This window comes from Mus pahari, chromosome 7 (assembly GCF_900095145.1).
Source record: "Mus pahari chromosome 7, PAHARI_EIJ_v1.1, whole genome shotgun sequence".
Taxonomy (NCBI): Eukaryota; Metazoa; Chordata; class Mammalia; order Rodentia; family Muridae; genus Mus; species Mus pahari.
In genome coordinates, this window is record NC_034596.1 from 77137078 (window position 1) to 77152598 (window position 15521).

General features: G+C 42.1%; 1 protein-coding gene across 7 annotated transcripts in view; it reads left to right on the plus strand.

The window, feature by feature from the left end:
* Pcnx1 (pecanex 1) overlaps window positions 1-15521 on the plus strand; it is a 146538-nt gene that overhangs the window by 97046 nt on the left and 33971 nt on the right. For all 7 annotated transcript variants that reach the window (XM_021202606.1, XM_029541145.1, XM_029541144.1 and 4 more), the window contains 7 exons: window positions 2886-2918; window positions 5855-6026; window positions 7127-7237; window positions 9761-9852; window positions 11140-11249; window positions 11591-11696; window positions 14138-14230. In XM_021202606.1, coding sequence (XP_021058265.1) covers window positions 2886-2918; window positions 5855-6026; window positions 7127-7237; window positions 9761-9852; window positions 11140-11249; window positions 11591-11696; window positions 14138-14230 — 717 coding nt within the window. The remainder of the gene's footprint in view (window positions 1-2885; window positions 2919-5854; window positions 6027-7126; window positions 7238-9760; window positions 9853-11139; window positions 11250-11590; window positions 11697-14137; window positions 14231-15521) is intronic.

Here is a 15521-nt window from a genome sequence, read left to right on the forward strand (position 1 = left end):
ATAAGAATTTGCATTCTTGAGATTTATTTCGGTTCAGTTTACCAGCATTTTAAGCTTTCTTTCCCCATCTTTGAGCTTTCTGTTGTCAAAAAGTAGAGATAGTTTTTATTCTTAGGGGACATCAAAAAGAGAATATTGATGTCCCTTTGGTTCTGACCGAATAGTGACCAGTAGTACCTGTATTGTCAGTTGTAAGCATATAAGCAAATGGGAGAATCCCCACATCACTGATGTCTGACTGAACTGCCTGAAGCCTGTTAATAGGGTGGTCCCTTCCCTTTAGTCAGCGTGCCTGACTCTGCCTAGGTCATATCCCTCAGATATACTGCTGTGTGGAAGGAACACACACACACACACACACACACACACACACACACACACACACACCAGCCTGCTAGCTGCTGCTTCAGTTCTGTTGATGCTCTCAGCTGGCTTGGTTTTTCATATGTTTGTAGCTAATGTCTGAAGAAAACTATCTAGGTTATTGCTGTTTCTGAATTGCCAGCCCCGTTCTCTGCCATTGTTTAACATCTGTTAATTCTGTCCTCCAGTTCCACATCCTCGGTGCTGTGCTGTGACTGCGCAGCCCCAGGGACGCTTGCTTCTCACACAACTCATTTGTTGTTGCTTCTTTACTCCAGGGCCTTGTCTGCCCTCCTCTTGGTTCTGTTATTGCCGGGGAAGCAGCTTTTACTACAGTGTGTCCGTTATTTGTGTTATGTTCTGCTAGAGGTGAGAAGGCTTCACATGTGTCGCAGGCTTCAGCCTGTTAGATTCTGACAGACATGGTTCCTTTGTGTTTGCAGTTACAGTAGTCAGGGCTCTGCTAAACTGTAGCGCTTCTGAGGCTTGACTTTTCCTCAGCCACTTTATCTCTTTGTCATCTTAACCTGCAAAATCATTTTCTGACTCTAGTGTCCCTTGCTCCATTGATTTTGTACACTGCTTTCGGTTTAATGTGGTTAAATGAGGGGAAGGGCTGCCGGGACTTTATTTTTATGTAGCTGACTAGAAAAATAATGTCTATCTTCCAGGCTGTCTGGGTCAGGGCTCTGTCTTGATAGAGACCGAGGTAGCCGGCCTCAAGACTATGCGAGAGGTGCACAAGCTTGACACAATCAAATACTTAGCAGGGTCTGTGTTTACGTGCCTGACAGTAGCTCTGGGATTTTATCGCCTGTGGATATAATAAAATGTCTATTTAAAGAAATTTTAAAAAAAAGAAAAATAGTAATGTCATAAACAGAAAAAGGAAGGCAGGAGTTAGAACTTCGGAAGGAATTGAGGTTGACAGAACTGAAAGGTCACCCAGGCTCATGTGCAGCCAAGGGCAGGTGCCAGATGGCACACTGGGCATGCTTGGTACAGTTTGGATTGCAGGAGGTGATGGGCTGGCCTGGGAGGGGTGTGTTGTGTGCCACTGGGAATGAGCTAGGCTTGGGGAGGGTCTGGTTTGAGAAGGAACCATATGAGGACATGAGGGCATTTTCACAGGCCTTCACAGCGGTCCCTTGATTGTTTTGGTGTGCACAAGCAGATAATAAATTGAGTCGTCACTCTCTATGTAGTAAGCTGGAACTAGGACTTACGTGCTCAGCCGAGTTCCTGTGTATCTCCTAAGTGGACTGGCAGTCACCATATCCCATGTATGGCTTGCAAGTCATAAAGAGCTGGGCAGAAAGGCAGATGTGTCTATTGAACACCATCTTAAATCTTTATGCTGAGTAGTTGCAAGTTATTAACTGGCTAAATTAAGTAAAAATGAGGGGTGGAGTGCACTGTGTTTACTGTCCTGGTGAGACAGTTCCTAGAGCTCCTGCTTCATGTTTGGAATTAATGTTCACAATTTCCTGGTTAGGAGACATTTACAAAAATCACTTAAAGATCATTTTAAAAGTTGATTGTGACAAAAAGAACTGTATGCAACTAAGGAATGCTGAGGGTGGGAGGAACAGTCTTCCCCAAGGAGGAGCCCCTCTTTGGTAGTTCAGTGCCCAATGGTCAGCCCTGAAATCATACATGTACATCACACAGACTGAGGCTGTTCTGTTTAGGAATATATATGTATACACATGTGCATGTAACAGAAAAATGTTTAAGGCCATGAATATGAAAGAGCAAGGAAGAGTATGTGGTAGGAATTGGAGGGAGGAAATACAAGAGGCGAATGTATAATCTCAAAAAGTAAAAGAATTTAAAAAACGAGATAGATGTGTGCACACATGCGCACACACATTTTCACTCATCCATGAGGAAATGAATTGATGATGGCAGATCATTTTAAGTTTGAGGCCAGCCTGATTTACATAGTGAGTTCTAGGACAGCCAGGAGTATATAGAGGAGACCCTGTCTTCTCACTCCCTCAAAAAGAGAAAGAAATTAAATGTCATTTTTCAGAAAAACAGGTGGAACTAGAGATGTTAATAAACCAAACTCATAAATATTACAGGTTTTCTCTTATATGCATAAAAATACTTGCATATATACACATACAGTTAGACATGCACACATATATAGTTGGATAAAATATATAGATACAGATACGTAGTTGGACACATACATGTTGGATACGTACACATATAAAGTTAGGTGCCCAAGACACACACGTAAGTTGTGTGTTCATTGTGTATTGTCTATTTATTAGACATGTGAGGAGGGAGAAGGGCGGGAGCAAGTGAGCCGAGATCCGGGAGAGGGTGGGCGTGGGGAGGAGCACTGAAGGTGTGTTCCAGGGAAATGAAGATCTCATGAGGAAGCCTAGGATTTTGTACACTTAACAAAAAATAAAAACAAGCTTTTTGTTTGTTTTTTAAGAAAAAAAAAGTTGGCTTATGAAATTCCTGGATACCTGAGTAAAATAATGTATCTTTCTGTTCATTTCTAGAGTGTTCAGCCCGATTCTTCCTCTCCTAGACATGTAAGTCTCCTGAAAAGATCGTAAATTACAGCTCCTTGGCACCTAACCAAAGCCTATAGTTTCTTCTGGTGTGTACAGATTGAATTGTATTTGTATTTATTGTCTCATCTAAGTGTTGGCACACTGTGTAGGTTGATTTATGGGTGTGAAATGAAATGACACTGCTGACAGACTTGGAATACTGGCTGAAATGAGCATAATAATTCATTTTTCTGGCAGCCTGCTTCAAGAGTGTCAGGCAGACATAATCCATATCAGCTTTATTGTTTGGATTTACTAAAATTTGAAAATAGTGAATAAGTGTTGGAAATAGAATATGAAAGTAGGAAAAACTCATTCTTCTTTGATGATCAATTAAGAGCAAGAATATAAAGATACAGTGCATTTGACTGCTGTTTAAGACGTGCTAAGTAATGAGGTAAAATCCTTGCTAATGAGCCTGTGTCTACTGAGCAGACAGTGTGATCCAGTTCAGGTTTGAGCAATTCATCTGTTTAATAGAAAGATGAAAAGGTGTTTCAGTAGGGTGTGGCTCACACCTGTTAACCCAGTATAGGAGGCTGAAGACAGAAGGCTGCTAGGAGTTTACAGCCGACCAGCGCTGCATAAGTTCCAGACCAGAGTGCTCCAATGTGGCATCCTGTTTTGTTTTTAGTAAACAAATAAACTAGTTTAAAACAATATGCTTCAAGAATAACTTTTAGTAGAGTTTTCATTCCTGATTGTAATAGTTTTATCCTATACCGAAATAGTTAATGTGACCAGAACAGAAAGTAAATCACACAAGGAGAGGTTTTGGCTGATGTTTGTCATCTGCGAGGATACTTTTGAAGGGTAATGACATTTTGATGCATTGCTGTGTGGCTGAACTCTTGCCGTGGTTCCTGGCTTGCTGAGTAGTATCAAGGGGACTAGAGGAAGGCTGGTGCGTTCTCCAGATTGCAGGGTTAAGTCTTCCCCTGTGAGGCAGGCACTTCCTTTCTCTGCTCTCTCTCCTCCTTCCCTCTCCTCCCTATCTTTGCAAACGTAATGCCTCTATACCTAACGTCTCTGTGCCTCTAGGACATCAGTGTGTTTCCTCAGAGCATTTTGTGCGTTCATTGACCGTGATTGTCAGAGTGAGTCATCAGCTCTAACACAGTGCTGCTGTCCAGTCTCGATGTGTGTCTCAGCTCTGCTCTGCTCTGCTCTGCTCTGCTCTCTCAGCTGACAGGAAAGCCTTCCTCATCTGGGCTCGTAACTCTCCGTTAACCTGGAGTGGTTCCTGTGTAATTTTGTTTTTTTGATGTTGATTGTTTATGAATCTAGAGCAGTTATATCCTAGAACTATCTCCCAATTTGTGTTTGATGTTTCTTTGTTATGAGATGTTAGTGAGTTTGAGGAGTAGGAGTGTCCTCCTTGCCTCACACTCCTGGTGGTGTAAACTTTGAACTTTTAGATGACAGTGTAGCTTGAGTTTTCTCAGATATGCAGTGTTAATGTTTGGCTGGACAAGGCTTTGGTGGAGGTTGGTGATGTCATGTACATTGTAGGAGCCTCTGACCTCTCCCAGGTAGTGGCTAGTGTCACTGCCTCCTGTAAGAATCTGCAGTTGTCAGATGCCCTCGAGGAAGCAAAACACCTGTGTTCAGAACTTGCATTCCACTCTAATGTCACTTTTCCTCTTGCAGTTTTAAATCTCTATATTTGGAAAAACTTGACTCTATGTGCATATCTTAGTGTTTTACAGACTTCCACTAAATTTAGTGTCTGCTTTCTTGCCTGAATCAGTTATTGTTTGATAGTAGCTAGATATTGATCTTCTAATTCCATTATTCTGTTAACTAATTTCTTATTAAAAGGAATAGTTTTCTCTTCTGTCTTAGCTGATTATTTGTGGTGTTGATAATGAACCCTGTGCATGTGAGACAATTATACCACGAATGAACTATATCCCAGCCCCTTTTTCTGTCTCTATGTTTATGTGTTTCTATACAACTGAGTGTGTGTGTGTGTGTGTGTGTGTGTGTGTGTGTGTGTGTGAGAGAGAGAGAGAGTGTGTGTGTGTGTGTGTGTGTGTGTGTGTGTGTGTGTGAGAGAGAGAGAGAGAGAGAGAGAGAGAGAGAGAGAGAGAGAGAGAGTGAGCTGTGTATTTGTGTGGACATATGGGTTGGGTTACAGTGGACTATAATGTTACATACTTGCTTTGACACTCAATTATCCTTCACTTGGCCATTTGAAGCCTGCCAAGTTGTCTTGTGTCCTTTTGATATAGGACTCGTGAGCATTTAATGCAGTTGTTTTCAACCTTCCTAAAGCTGAGACTCTTTAATACAGTTCCTTGTGTGGTGGCCCCCAACCATAAAATTATTTTTCTTCCCACTTCATAACTGTTAATTTTGCTATTGTTATGCATCATTATGTAAATATCTGTGCTTTCCTATGACTGTAAAAGGGTTAGTCAACCCCCAACAGGGTGGTGACCCACACACAGGTTGAGAACCATTGCTTTAATGGCATGTGATCCAGATTGAATTCATGCCTTCCTACTGGCCGCCATTACCTTGTTTTTCCTGTGAAATCCTGGCTCTTTTTCGTGAACTAAGATCAGGATGATCTAGTAACCTTATCACTAGAATTTTATTGTGTCTAGGTCCTCTTGGTGGGTAAATATGTATAACTTGTAATTTTACATTCATATGTATGTGTACACTTCTCTTGTATCTATTCATGTGCCTAATAAAAATACTGAGTGCATGCCGATAGCTCTAATCCCGGTGGTGTCATGGGTTCATTCTATCCTTCCCCTGTATACACTTGTCTTTGACATTTTCCTGTAATCATCAGAAGTACCTGCCTGTCATATGGCAATGGTTCAGACCATTAAAACATAAGCTAATAATGAACTCAGGACTTAGTTGTGAGCTAACCTGACAGTGAAAATGTATCGTTGCAGGGTCATAATCGTATTATTGCCTACAGTAGACCAGTTTACTTCTGTTTATGTTGTGGTCTCATTTGGCTCTTGGATTATGGCAGCAGAAACCTAACTACAAGCAAGTTCAAGTTATATGGAATAACCTTCACCAATCCGCTGGTGCTTCTGTCAGCCAGGGATTTGGTTATAGGTGAGTTTCTTGACAGTATCTCTGGTCTTAACAGTAGTTTATTTGTTTTTAATTCACTGATAAAGAGATGTAATCAGCGTGTTCTGCTTACTGTAATCCTGTCTGAGAAACAGAGCAACTAAGAATGAAAAGGTTAATGTTGAGGCAATATAGTAATTCTGTTCTTGAAGAGGATGTGGTGTAAAGATTTTTTTATTATATATTTTAAGTTCATGTTATATATTAAAAAATGGTTGAAATGATTTTGTTTCTCTGTACTGGAAATTGAATGTAGGGCCTCATGTATACTAGGCAAGTGCTCTGTCACTGTAGCCCAGCCTCTTTTTTTTTTTTTTTAAGCTAATATTCTTTTTGTTTTTCCGATTCTTTTTTATTGGTTATTTTATTTACATTTCAAATGTTATCCCTGTCCCCAGTTTCCCCTCCACAAGTCCCCTGTCCCTTCCTGCTCAGTGGCCTAGCATTCCCCTATCCTGGGTAACCAACATGCCTCCACTGGACCAAAGGGCTCCCCTCCCAGTGATGCCAGATAAGGCAGTCCTCTGCTACATATCCATCTGGAGCCATCCATGGGTACCCCCTCTGTACTCTTTGGTTGATGGTTTAGTCCCTGGGAGCTCTGGGGTCTGGTTGGTTGATATTGTTGTTCTTCCCATAAGATTGCAAACCATCAGCTCCTACAACCTTACCCTAGCTCCTCCATTGGGGTCCCCGCACTCAATCCAATGTTTGACTGTGTACTTCCGCATCTGTATTGGTCAGGAATTGGCAAAGCCTCTCAGGAGACAGCTATACCAGGCTCCTGTCAGCAAGCACTTGTTGGCATCTGCAATAGTGTCTGGGTTTGGTGTCTGCCTGTGGGATGGATCCCCAGGTGAGGCAGTCTCTGGATGGCCTTTCCTTCAGTCTCTGCTCCGCTCTTGTATCTTGTATCCCAGCCTCTTAAGGCAATTGTTAAAGATACTTTTTAATAGTTTTGGAAGAATTTACTATCCATTCATGCAGTAGGCAGTGTTAAATTTGACTTAATTGCTTATGGGCTTTAATGGGCAAGAGGATGAATGCAGTGGTTTTTAATAAATTTTTCTTTCCTTCCATAGTGTTTACACTCTGTTTCCCAATAGTATTTTTCATTGGTCTCCTGCCTCAGGTGAACACGTTTGTAATGTACCTTTGTGAACAATTGGATATCCATATCTTTGGTGGGAATGGTGAGTAAGTTACAGATTGCCATAACCTGAGTCATGAAGTCATAAACTGAGATTGCAGTATGTCTACACTTGCGATTTTAAAATTGAAATTGTCAAAGATGCTTATTTAATAATTGAAGGAAGAAAGGTAGTGAACTGTAGTTAAGAGAAAAGTGAGGTCTGCCATTGTGGTAAAAAGTCCAGGAATTGCAGGTTTAATGTGTAGGAAGTAACAAATAATTTGCAAAACGAAAACTGTAGAATACTCCATGCCCCTCCCCTCCATTGATAGAGGATGTTCCAAGCCCTGGTGCATGGGGACCTGTATGGACTGTCTTTCCTGCATTATCCCTGCATCCCTGTAATAGTGAACTTAGCAACAGTAGTAATGAAGTGGAACAGTTTTGCAGTTTATCCAGCCGGTCTAGCTGTAATTGTGAGCTTCCAGGGCAGTGGGGAACCCTGACTCAAGACAGCAGGAAGATGACCCGAAGCACCCTCCTCTGCCTGAGCGTGTTGTACACACAGGTGCATGCACCTCACAGTCACACTCTACAGCCGAGTAAAGGTTATACAGACGAGGCCTCCCACTTCTGTCCGCTGGAGCTTTCTCTTTACTATTTTGGACTTAGAGCCCACTATAGCTAATGGAGCCTGTGGGAAGGAAAACTGCAGAAATGCAGGGGCTGCTATGAAGCCCCCCCCTTTTTTTTTAATTCACTTTATATCCCAGTATGGGGTCTGTAAGTCACCACGTGTTCATACCGTCATCTGGGCTGTGCAGGTTGGGTCTGATTGGCCTTGCGTTCTGTACTGGGGTGTGCGTTTGACATGTCCATGTACTTAAAGGAGAATGTCAAAGTCAGAATCAAAAAGTAACTTACTAAATCAGCGTTTAAGAACTATCTCAGTTTTTAGAGTAGAATATGTATATAGTGTTTGATAACTTAGAAAATCTAATTTCTTACTATGCATGTATTGTATCTTTAAAACGATCCACTGTTAATTTGATGAGAGTGAATTAAAGAACATGAACGCAGTGCAGCTACTGTAGTTGAGATATTCATCTTGTACCACTGGGTGGTGAGAAGAGAATGCAAACAGGAAGTAGTTGACAGGAAAGCGGTAACTTTAGGGTTCATTTTATCCACACTTGCCATTTGCAAGCCTCAGTTACCTTCCACTTACATTCCCTGAAGTCATCTCGTGAGCACATGTTGATGGCATGGCTCGCTTTCCAGTGTTTTTCAATTTTATGTGCATGGGGAAAGTGTGGTGTGTGCACCCTGTGTGCATGGATGCGTGCTTAGGCCAGAGGGCATGTTGGCCTCTGGCCCCTCTACCTACTGCCTTGAGTCAGGGTCTCTCCCTGAGTCACACTTTGAGCCAGGTTGACTGGCCAAGGAGCTCTCAGAACCTGGGTTCCCCTGTTGCTGCCCCCCGTTGCTAGAACTAGAGTCATGCAGTCATGCCCAGCGTTTTACAGGGGTGCTGGGGCGTTAAACCCAGGTCCTCGAGCTTTCTGTGCTTCCTCCAGCCGAGCGGACTTAAATTGTTAATAGAAAGTAAAACTTTTCCGGGTTGCCATCTATTCATTATATTAGCTTTTTTTGTTGTTTTTGAATGTGTGTAATTTAAAACAACTGGTTTTCTAGTTAGGGACCTGCTGTTGGCTTCATGCTGAAGCACGTGATGAGGGCTCCACGCAGGAGACACACAGTGTTGGGCTTTGTCATTGCAAGTTACAAGTGTGCAGTGTTAGTTTTTAATCATTTCCCTTAGGTCACTATGTAAACTTACATTAAGGAACTCTCTCAGCAATATTTTTTAATAACAGATAAGTATCTTAACTATCTTTCTTGCTCCTTATTACTAGTAATCCTATTGAGTCAGTTCTAGTAGTCAGATTTACGCATTTTTATGTGAATCAACAAATGAGAGTACAAAGCTCCTGCTGTCAATAAAGCAAGTTCTTTTCACGGAGAGAGATATTTTAAGTGGCTGATTGACATCTCCATTGCAGACCTTTGCAAGCTAGATTTTCTGGTACATTTTATTAATGTCAGATACCTTTTTTAAAGGGTTATTTTTAATTATGTGGGTGCAGTGCCTGTGGAGGCTGGAGGCACTCGGTCCCCTGAAGCTGGCATTATAGCTGTCTGATATAGGTGCTGGAAACCAAACTCTACATGAGCAGGATGTGCTCACAGAACAGCCAGCTCTGCAGCCCCCTACATACAATTTGAAGAGTATTATAGGTACAGATGTTTCTTCTGTGATTTAAAGAAGACATGATACCTGGATGCCTGTAGCCTGAGCACTCAGGAGGCTAAGACAGGAAGATTGCTGAGAGTGACTGAGCTAAAAGTGAGAACCTGTCTCAACAAAATATCGGAGCTAGACGTCTTTGTCATGTCAAGTCTTGTGGGAAAGATGTAGTGCTGGATTGTTAGTCACATGACTCGATAAAGCACTGTGCTTCCTGTGATTTGAATGTCATAGGTGTTTCTAAGATCCCGATTTTCTTCCTCCTTTACCATCTAGCCACCACCAGCCTGCTGGCAGCACTGTACAGTTTCCTGTGCAGCATTGTGGCCGTCGCCTTGCTGTATGGGTTGTGCTACGGAGCATTAAGGGTAAGTGGCAGATTGGAGTGTGCTCTGTGTCTGTGTGACTGCTAATTCCTCCTGCCCTCCCTGAACCACATTATCACTAGTACCCCTTGCCTTCTGATGCTGATTAATACTCAGCTACAGCTACAGAGCAAAACAAAACAAGTCCCAGGGCACAGCTGAAGATACACTGGTAGAGGGGTCCTGAAGCACACTGTCTGTTTGATTTACAGAGATGTCCTCAAGCCATGAGCCCCTTCACTCAGGCTAGATCCCATCAGTACATTTGGGGACCTGGAAAAACAAAAGAGGGCTAGGAACAGGGTCTGGCTTGAACTGCTGGCTACTACTAGACAATATTGGAAACCCTAGAGTTCAGGAACAAGGAATTTTTAATGTGTTCATATTTGTGGAGTCCAGAGGCACATTGTAGTAGTCATATAGAAAGAGATTTCTGTCGGTGCTTGGTGGCCATAAAAGTCATCATCAGAATTGAGTCATAGAGGAAGGCTGCTACTGTGGGTTGGCAAGAGCGACATGAGGGAGCATCCGAGAAGTGGTGGCATTCAAGTGTACAGAGGGGGACCACGGGGTCATCCGACACACCAGAGTCTCAGAGGTCCTTCTAGATTTGGAATCTGATGAACTATCAGACTTGACAAAAGTTCCTTCTTTGGCCTTTTGAGGAAGGAAATTAAAATAACTTAAAATTTGAAAGGAACTAAGGGAGTGTATTTTGTGCTTTCTAGAACACAGCTGTGAAGCAGGTGGACGTGGTACGGGTTGTCTTCTAATTTTGTTTTGTTTTTTTTAAAGATCTGAGAGTTGATTTACATAAGTGTGAAGAGGGAACTAAAATGAATACCAGCTATACAGTGAGCACTGCTTAGACTTCCGAATGACTGCATCAAGCATGAGGGATTCTTCCTAATGTGAAAGAAATTCCCATACCAAAAGAGAGAGCAGAGAGAAGAAAGCTGAAGACAAAAGAGATTTAGTACATGATCCAGGTCTCCAGAGAAAGAGAACTTTAGTGTGAGATGTGTGCACTTGAGAGGCAGAGGCAGGGTTGGGAGTTCAAACTCAGCTACAGCTACATAGCAAATTTGAGGTCAGCCTGAGCTACATGAGACCCTCTCTCAAATGAGAAAAAAAAAAATCTAAATTCTTTTGGAATAAAGTACAGTTACTAATATAGCTAAAACATTTTACACTTTAAGTTTGCTGTCTCTAAAATCTTGATGTAAGAGGATTGATTATCTGTTGGGTATTTAAGGTTACAAGCACCTTTTCTCTGGATTTCTTCCTCAGGATGCCTGGGATGGCCAGCACGTTCCTGTGCTTTTCTCTGTCTTTTGTGGTTTGTTGGTGGCGGTGTCCTATCACCTCAGCCGACAGAGCAGCGACCCGTCTGTGCTCTTGTGAGTGAATCCGCACCTGTTGTGGAACATTTAAGCTGGCATTTCTCGTAGTCCAGACATCTCCTTCTCTAGTTCCTGTCAAGTGTTTTGTCCTCTTATGTCTGCATTAAAAATACATTAACTTTGAGTCATGCTGATTTTGTTAGCTGAAAATGTATGTTGTTAAAGATTTCATTTTTACTTTTTTATTGTGTGTGTATGCTTGGTATGTGTGTCTCATGTGTGTGTGTGTGTGTGTGTGTGTGTGTGTGTGTGTGTGTGTGTGTGTGTGTGGTGTGTGTGCTGATTTTCAAGCTTCATATGTATTTTCTGCTAAAATATCTTTATTTTTTCAAATAAAGCTCTTTGATGCAATCCAAGATTTTTCCAAAAGCTGAGGAGAAGAACCCAGAAGACCCTCTGTCTGAGGTGAAAGACCCTCTCCCAGAGAAGCTCAGCAGCTCTGTTGTAAGTGTGGCTCTCTGAGCCATGGCCGCGGCGGGTGGTGGTGTTATATGACAAGTACTTTTCAAAGTCTTTAGTAATTGGACGAAATAAGTGTTATTAAATATAGTTCGTTGTATTCAGTCTAGATTTTAACATCCTAGTTAAGCATCCTTCATCTCAAAAGTCCAGAAGTCTTGACTAGATTCTAATACTGTCTGAGTGCTAGCAGCATCACACCTGGTCTCATGGGATCAGTCACAGTCCAAGCACAGGCTCCTTACAGAGCTGCTGACCGTCACCTTCAGACTGTTAGGCACACATGGAAAATGAATCATACTGTTTTATGTGCACCTCATCTCCTCAAAGTATGTCATGTGATAGATATATGGAAATATTCCCAAATTCCCAAAGACCCACAGTGTCACATGCTTCTGGTCCCTAAAAGGTTTGGAAAGGAGATCATCAGCCTGCATGTGAGAAGGCCTCACAGGTGGTCTCATAGAGAAGAGAATGTCAAAGGGTTTCATGTTGAATAAAATCAAGCCATTTCATTGGTCCTGGAAATTGGTCCTCAAGGGAGACAAGGCTCTAGACGTTGACTACAACAGTAGTCTCTCTCAAGCCTCATTTCACCTCCCATGGTTTCATTTACTAGCAGTCAAATCTAGACCAAAAGACCCAGAAATAAATAATTTGTAAGTTTTAAATTGTACAGCACTCTGAGTAGCAGGATGAAATGTTGTATGTTCCACTCAGACATGAAGCATGCCCTTGTCAGGTTATCTGCTGTGCACACCACTACCATCCAGCAGTTCCTGAGAAGCCCCTCAGTTATCTGTATAGCTGTATGGTGAAGAACCATCTATAGTTTTAGGTATCCATGGGGACCAAAGAACTTAACTGGTTAAACTGTTTAAGGTGAGTTAGATTATCATTCTTGTTGAATTAAAAAAAGAAAAAAGAAACCTATGTCATCTGCTTCATTTCTCCAGGGCAATATAAAATTAGTGTGTTTTGTGACCTGGAGAGATGACTCAGCAAGAGCACTGGATTCAGTTCTCAGCACCCACTTGACAGCCTGCAATTGCCTGTAACTCAGGTTCCAGGAGATCAACACCTCCTGGTATCTGCAGGCACTGCAGACAAGTTGTAGATAGGCATGCGTACAGGCAGAACACTTAAATACTCATAAATACATAGGAAAATCTTAAAATGAGGGTTCCAGTCAAAAGGAAAGAGCAATCTTGTAGCTTATTGTGCTGACTAGAGCGTGCATTCCCAGCTCAGCTTACTGCCTCAGAAGTCTCTGTAGTGACGTCAGAAGGGAGTTCCAGCGGCTCACACCTGCTTTGTAGGACAAAACATTTATTTTCTGTTTTATTTTACATTGTTTTGTTGTTGTGCTGGACATTGAACCCAGGATTTTAAAACTTCCAAGGCAAACACTCTACTATTGAAACTATATCCCCAGTCCCTTCATTTTACATTATTTATGTCTGAATGATGAACTTACCTGAATATTAATTGAACATAGTATCTATTTTCAGTGAACATGACTGCTTACAAATTCTTCAAAGTGACAAACTACCTCATGATAAAACTGAAAAAAATTCTCTTTTGACCTTAGTTTCTGTGTTTGTGTTAAGCATGCTGGGATGTTAAATGTGGCTTATGTGTCAACTGATTAGTAGGGTTGGCCAGAGAGAGCAAAAAGATCCTGTTTTTACTATAGAATTGAGTATGCTTCCAAAAGCTCAGAGCCTGAACTGCTCCCAAATCACCATTCAAAAACAAAACAAAACCAAACAAAACACTTGGGTTTTTTGGAACATTTCTGTGTTCAGAGTTAGTTCAGGGATCCTCAACTGGCTAAGTCCACAAAAGCTCTCCAAAGGCTGAATGAAATCCAGAGTTAGAAATGGTTTTGGTCCTAAGTTCAAATAAAGGATCCTTAACCCTGTGAAAACCACACATACGAAGGGTGCATGCAGTTTTGATGCCTCGGAAGATAGGCTTTTGTCTTTTCTGTCAATAAAAAAAGCAAATGTACTAACCAATGAGGGGAAAGTCTTCTCGAAGGCTTTGTTTATAGCATTAGAAACTAGATGGGTTGTTTGGGTTCCTACCAAACTCAGAGGAAACCCCAAATATGAGAACATTGAGGAAGAAAATAGATTTATTGTACATAATTATTTTATATGAGAAAAAACAAAAAATGCTGAAGTGTATTGGTGCAAAATTATCTTTTAAGCTTTACCTATTTGGGAAAAAAAGGAGATTTTTTTTTCTTTTAATTGTATGTAAAGGAAATCATGGTGGCCTTTGGGAGATGGAGGCAGGAGGATTGGGCAATAAGTGTCATCCTTACTATATAACAGTTGGCATCAGCCTGGAATTCAAGAGACCTTAGCTCAAAAACAAATGAGTGTGTAACTGTTTAATTATTCCCCTTTGTCCCACAGAGTGAGCGCTTACAGTCCGACCTGGTAGTGTGTGTCATTATTGGTGTGCTGTATTTCGCTATTCATGTGAGCACAGTGTTCACAGCATTGCAGGTAAGGAACCCTCTAGTTTGGGTTGACAGAAAGTAATGTTATCAATGTGTGACATTGTGGGACTGAAACATTTGGGTCTTTTGTTTTGTTTTTGATGTGTGTGTTGGTTTTTAGTAGTAAGTTTTATTCCTTCATGATTTTATATGTATATACTGTGTTCTTGTCACCCCTCCCCAACTTTCCTCCAGCCCCTACCAGCCCTATCTTTTCCCTACTCACTATCTGTTTTGTTTAGTGCCCTGTAAAATTGAACCAGAACCTAGGTTTGAAGCTGATTATGCGAGCCTGGTAAATTTATCATGGGGTCACAGCTGAGTACTGAACCCCTCGCTTCTAGAATCTGTTGGTTGCCACAGTTCAGTAGTGGTCTCCCTGCCTATAGCTGACTGTTAGGAGAGCCTGACTTCTGTAGGCTCACTGCTAGAATACACTGCTGCTGTGAGTCCATGGTGTGGTGGCTGTGTTAGTGCTTAGGGTATGGTAACCTGCTGCCCGTCTCCCCGTCTTTCTGCCTCTTCGTTCTTTCTGCCCTCACTTCTTCAGTGGTCCTTGAGCCTTGAGGGATATTTGAGCTTTTGCTTATGTATTTTATCGAGTTTTCTTTTGGCTATAAGTCTTTGTGAGTGGCTTTGGAGCTTTTCCTGTTACTGCAGACATTTGAGTTGAATTGTATCCAGTCTTCATTTCCTCACTTACTGCTGGCTGCAGACTTTAGTTCTTGTCCATAGTTCTTCCAGAGGCTCCCCGAGTGTCTTTTTTTTTTGGGGGGGGGGGGGGTCTGAGACAGGGTTTCTCTGTATAGCTCTGGCTATTCTGGAACTCACTCTGTAGACCAGGCTGGCCTCAAACTCAGAAATCCGCCTGCCTCTGCCTCCCAAGTGCTGGGATTAAAGGTGTGCAACACCACTGCCTGGCCCCAAGTGTCTTCTAAATGACATCGCTTTTCCACAAAGCAAGTGATGCTAGAGAAAGCCCCAGTCAAAATGGACTCTTACAGAATCTCTTCTGCAAATGGCATACCTTTCTTTGTTCTCTTGGTCATGTAGACTGACTGGTACAGCATGGGAAGCAAAGACAGAGAGGTGCAAACACTACAAAGTCAGGGCCATGGGACTGTAGATAGCAAGCTGTCCTCTGGCCCTCATGATCTGCTTTCATCCTGTATGCAAGATGTGCTTTTTCTGCTAAATTCCCCCAAAGCCTTACTTGAGTACGCCTGGAGAAGTTGAGTCTTGTCATCCAGGCAGGTTGAGGGATGGGCGAGCACCTCTGCTCATCACAGGCAGTTCCA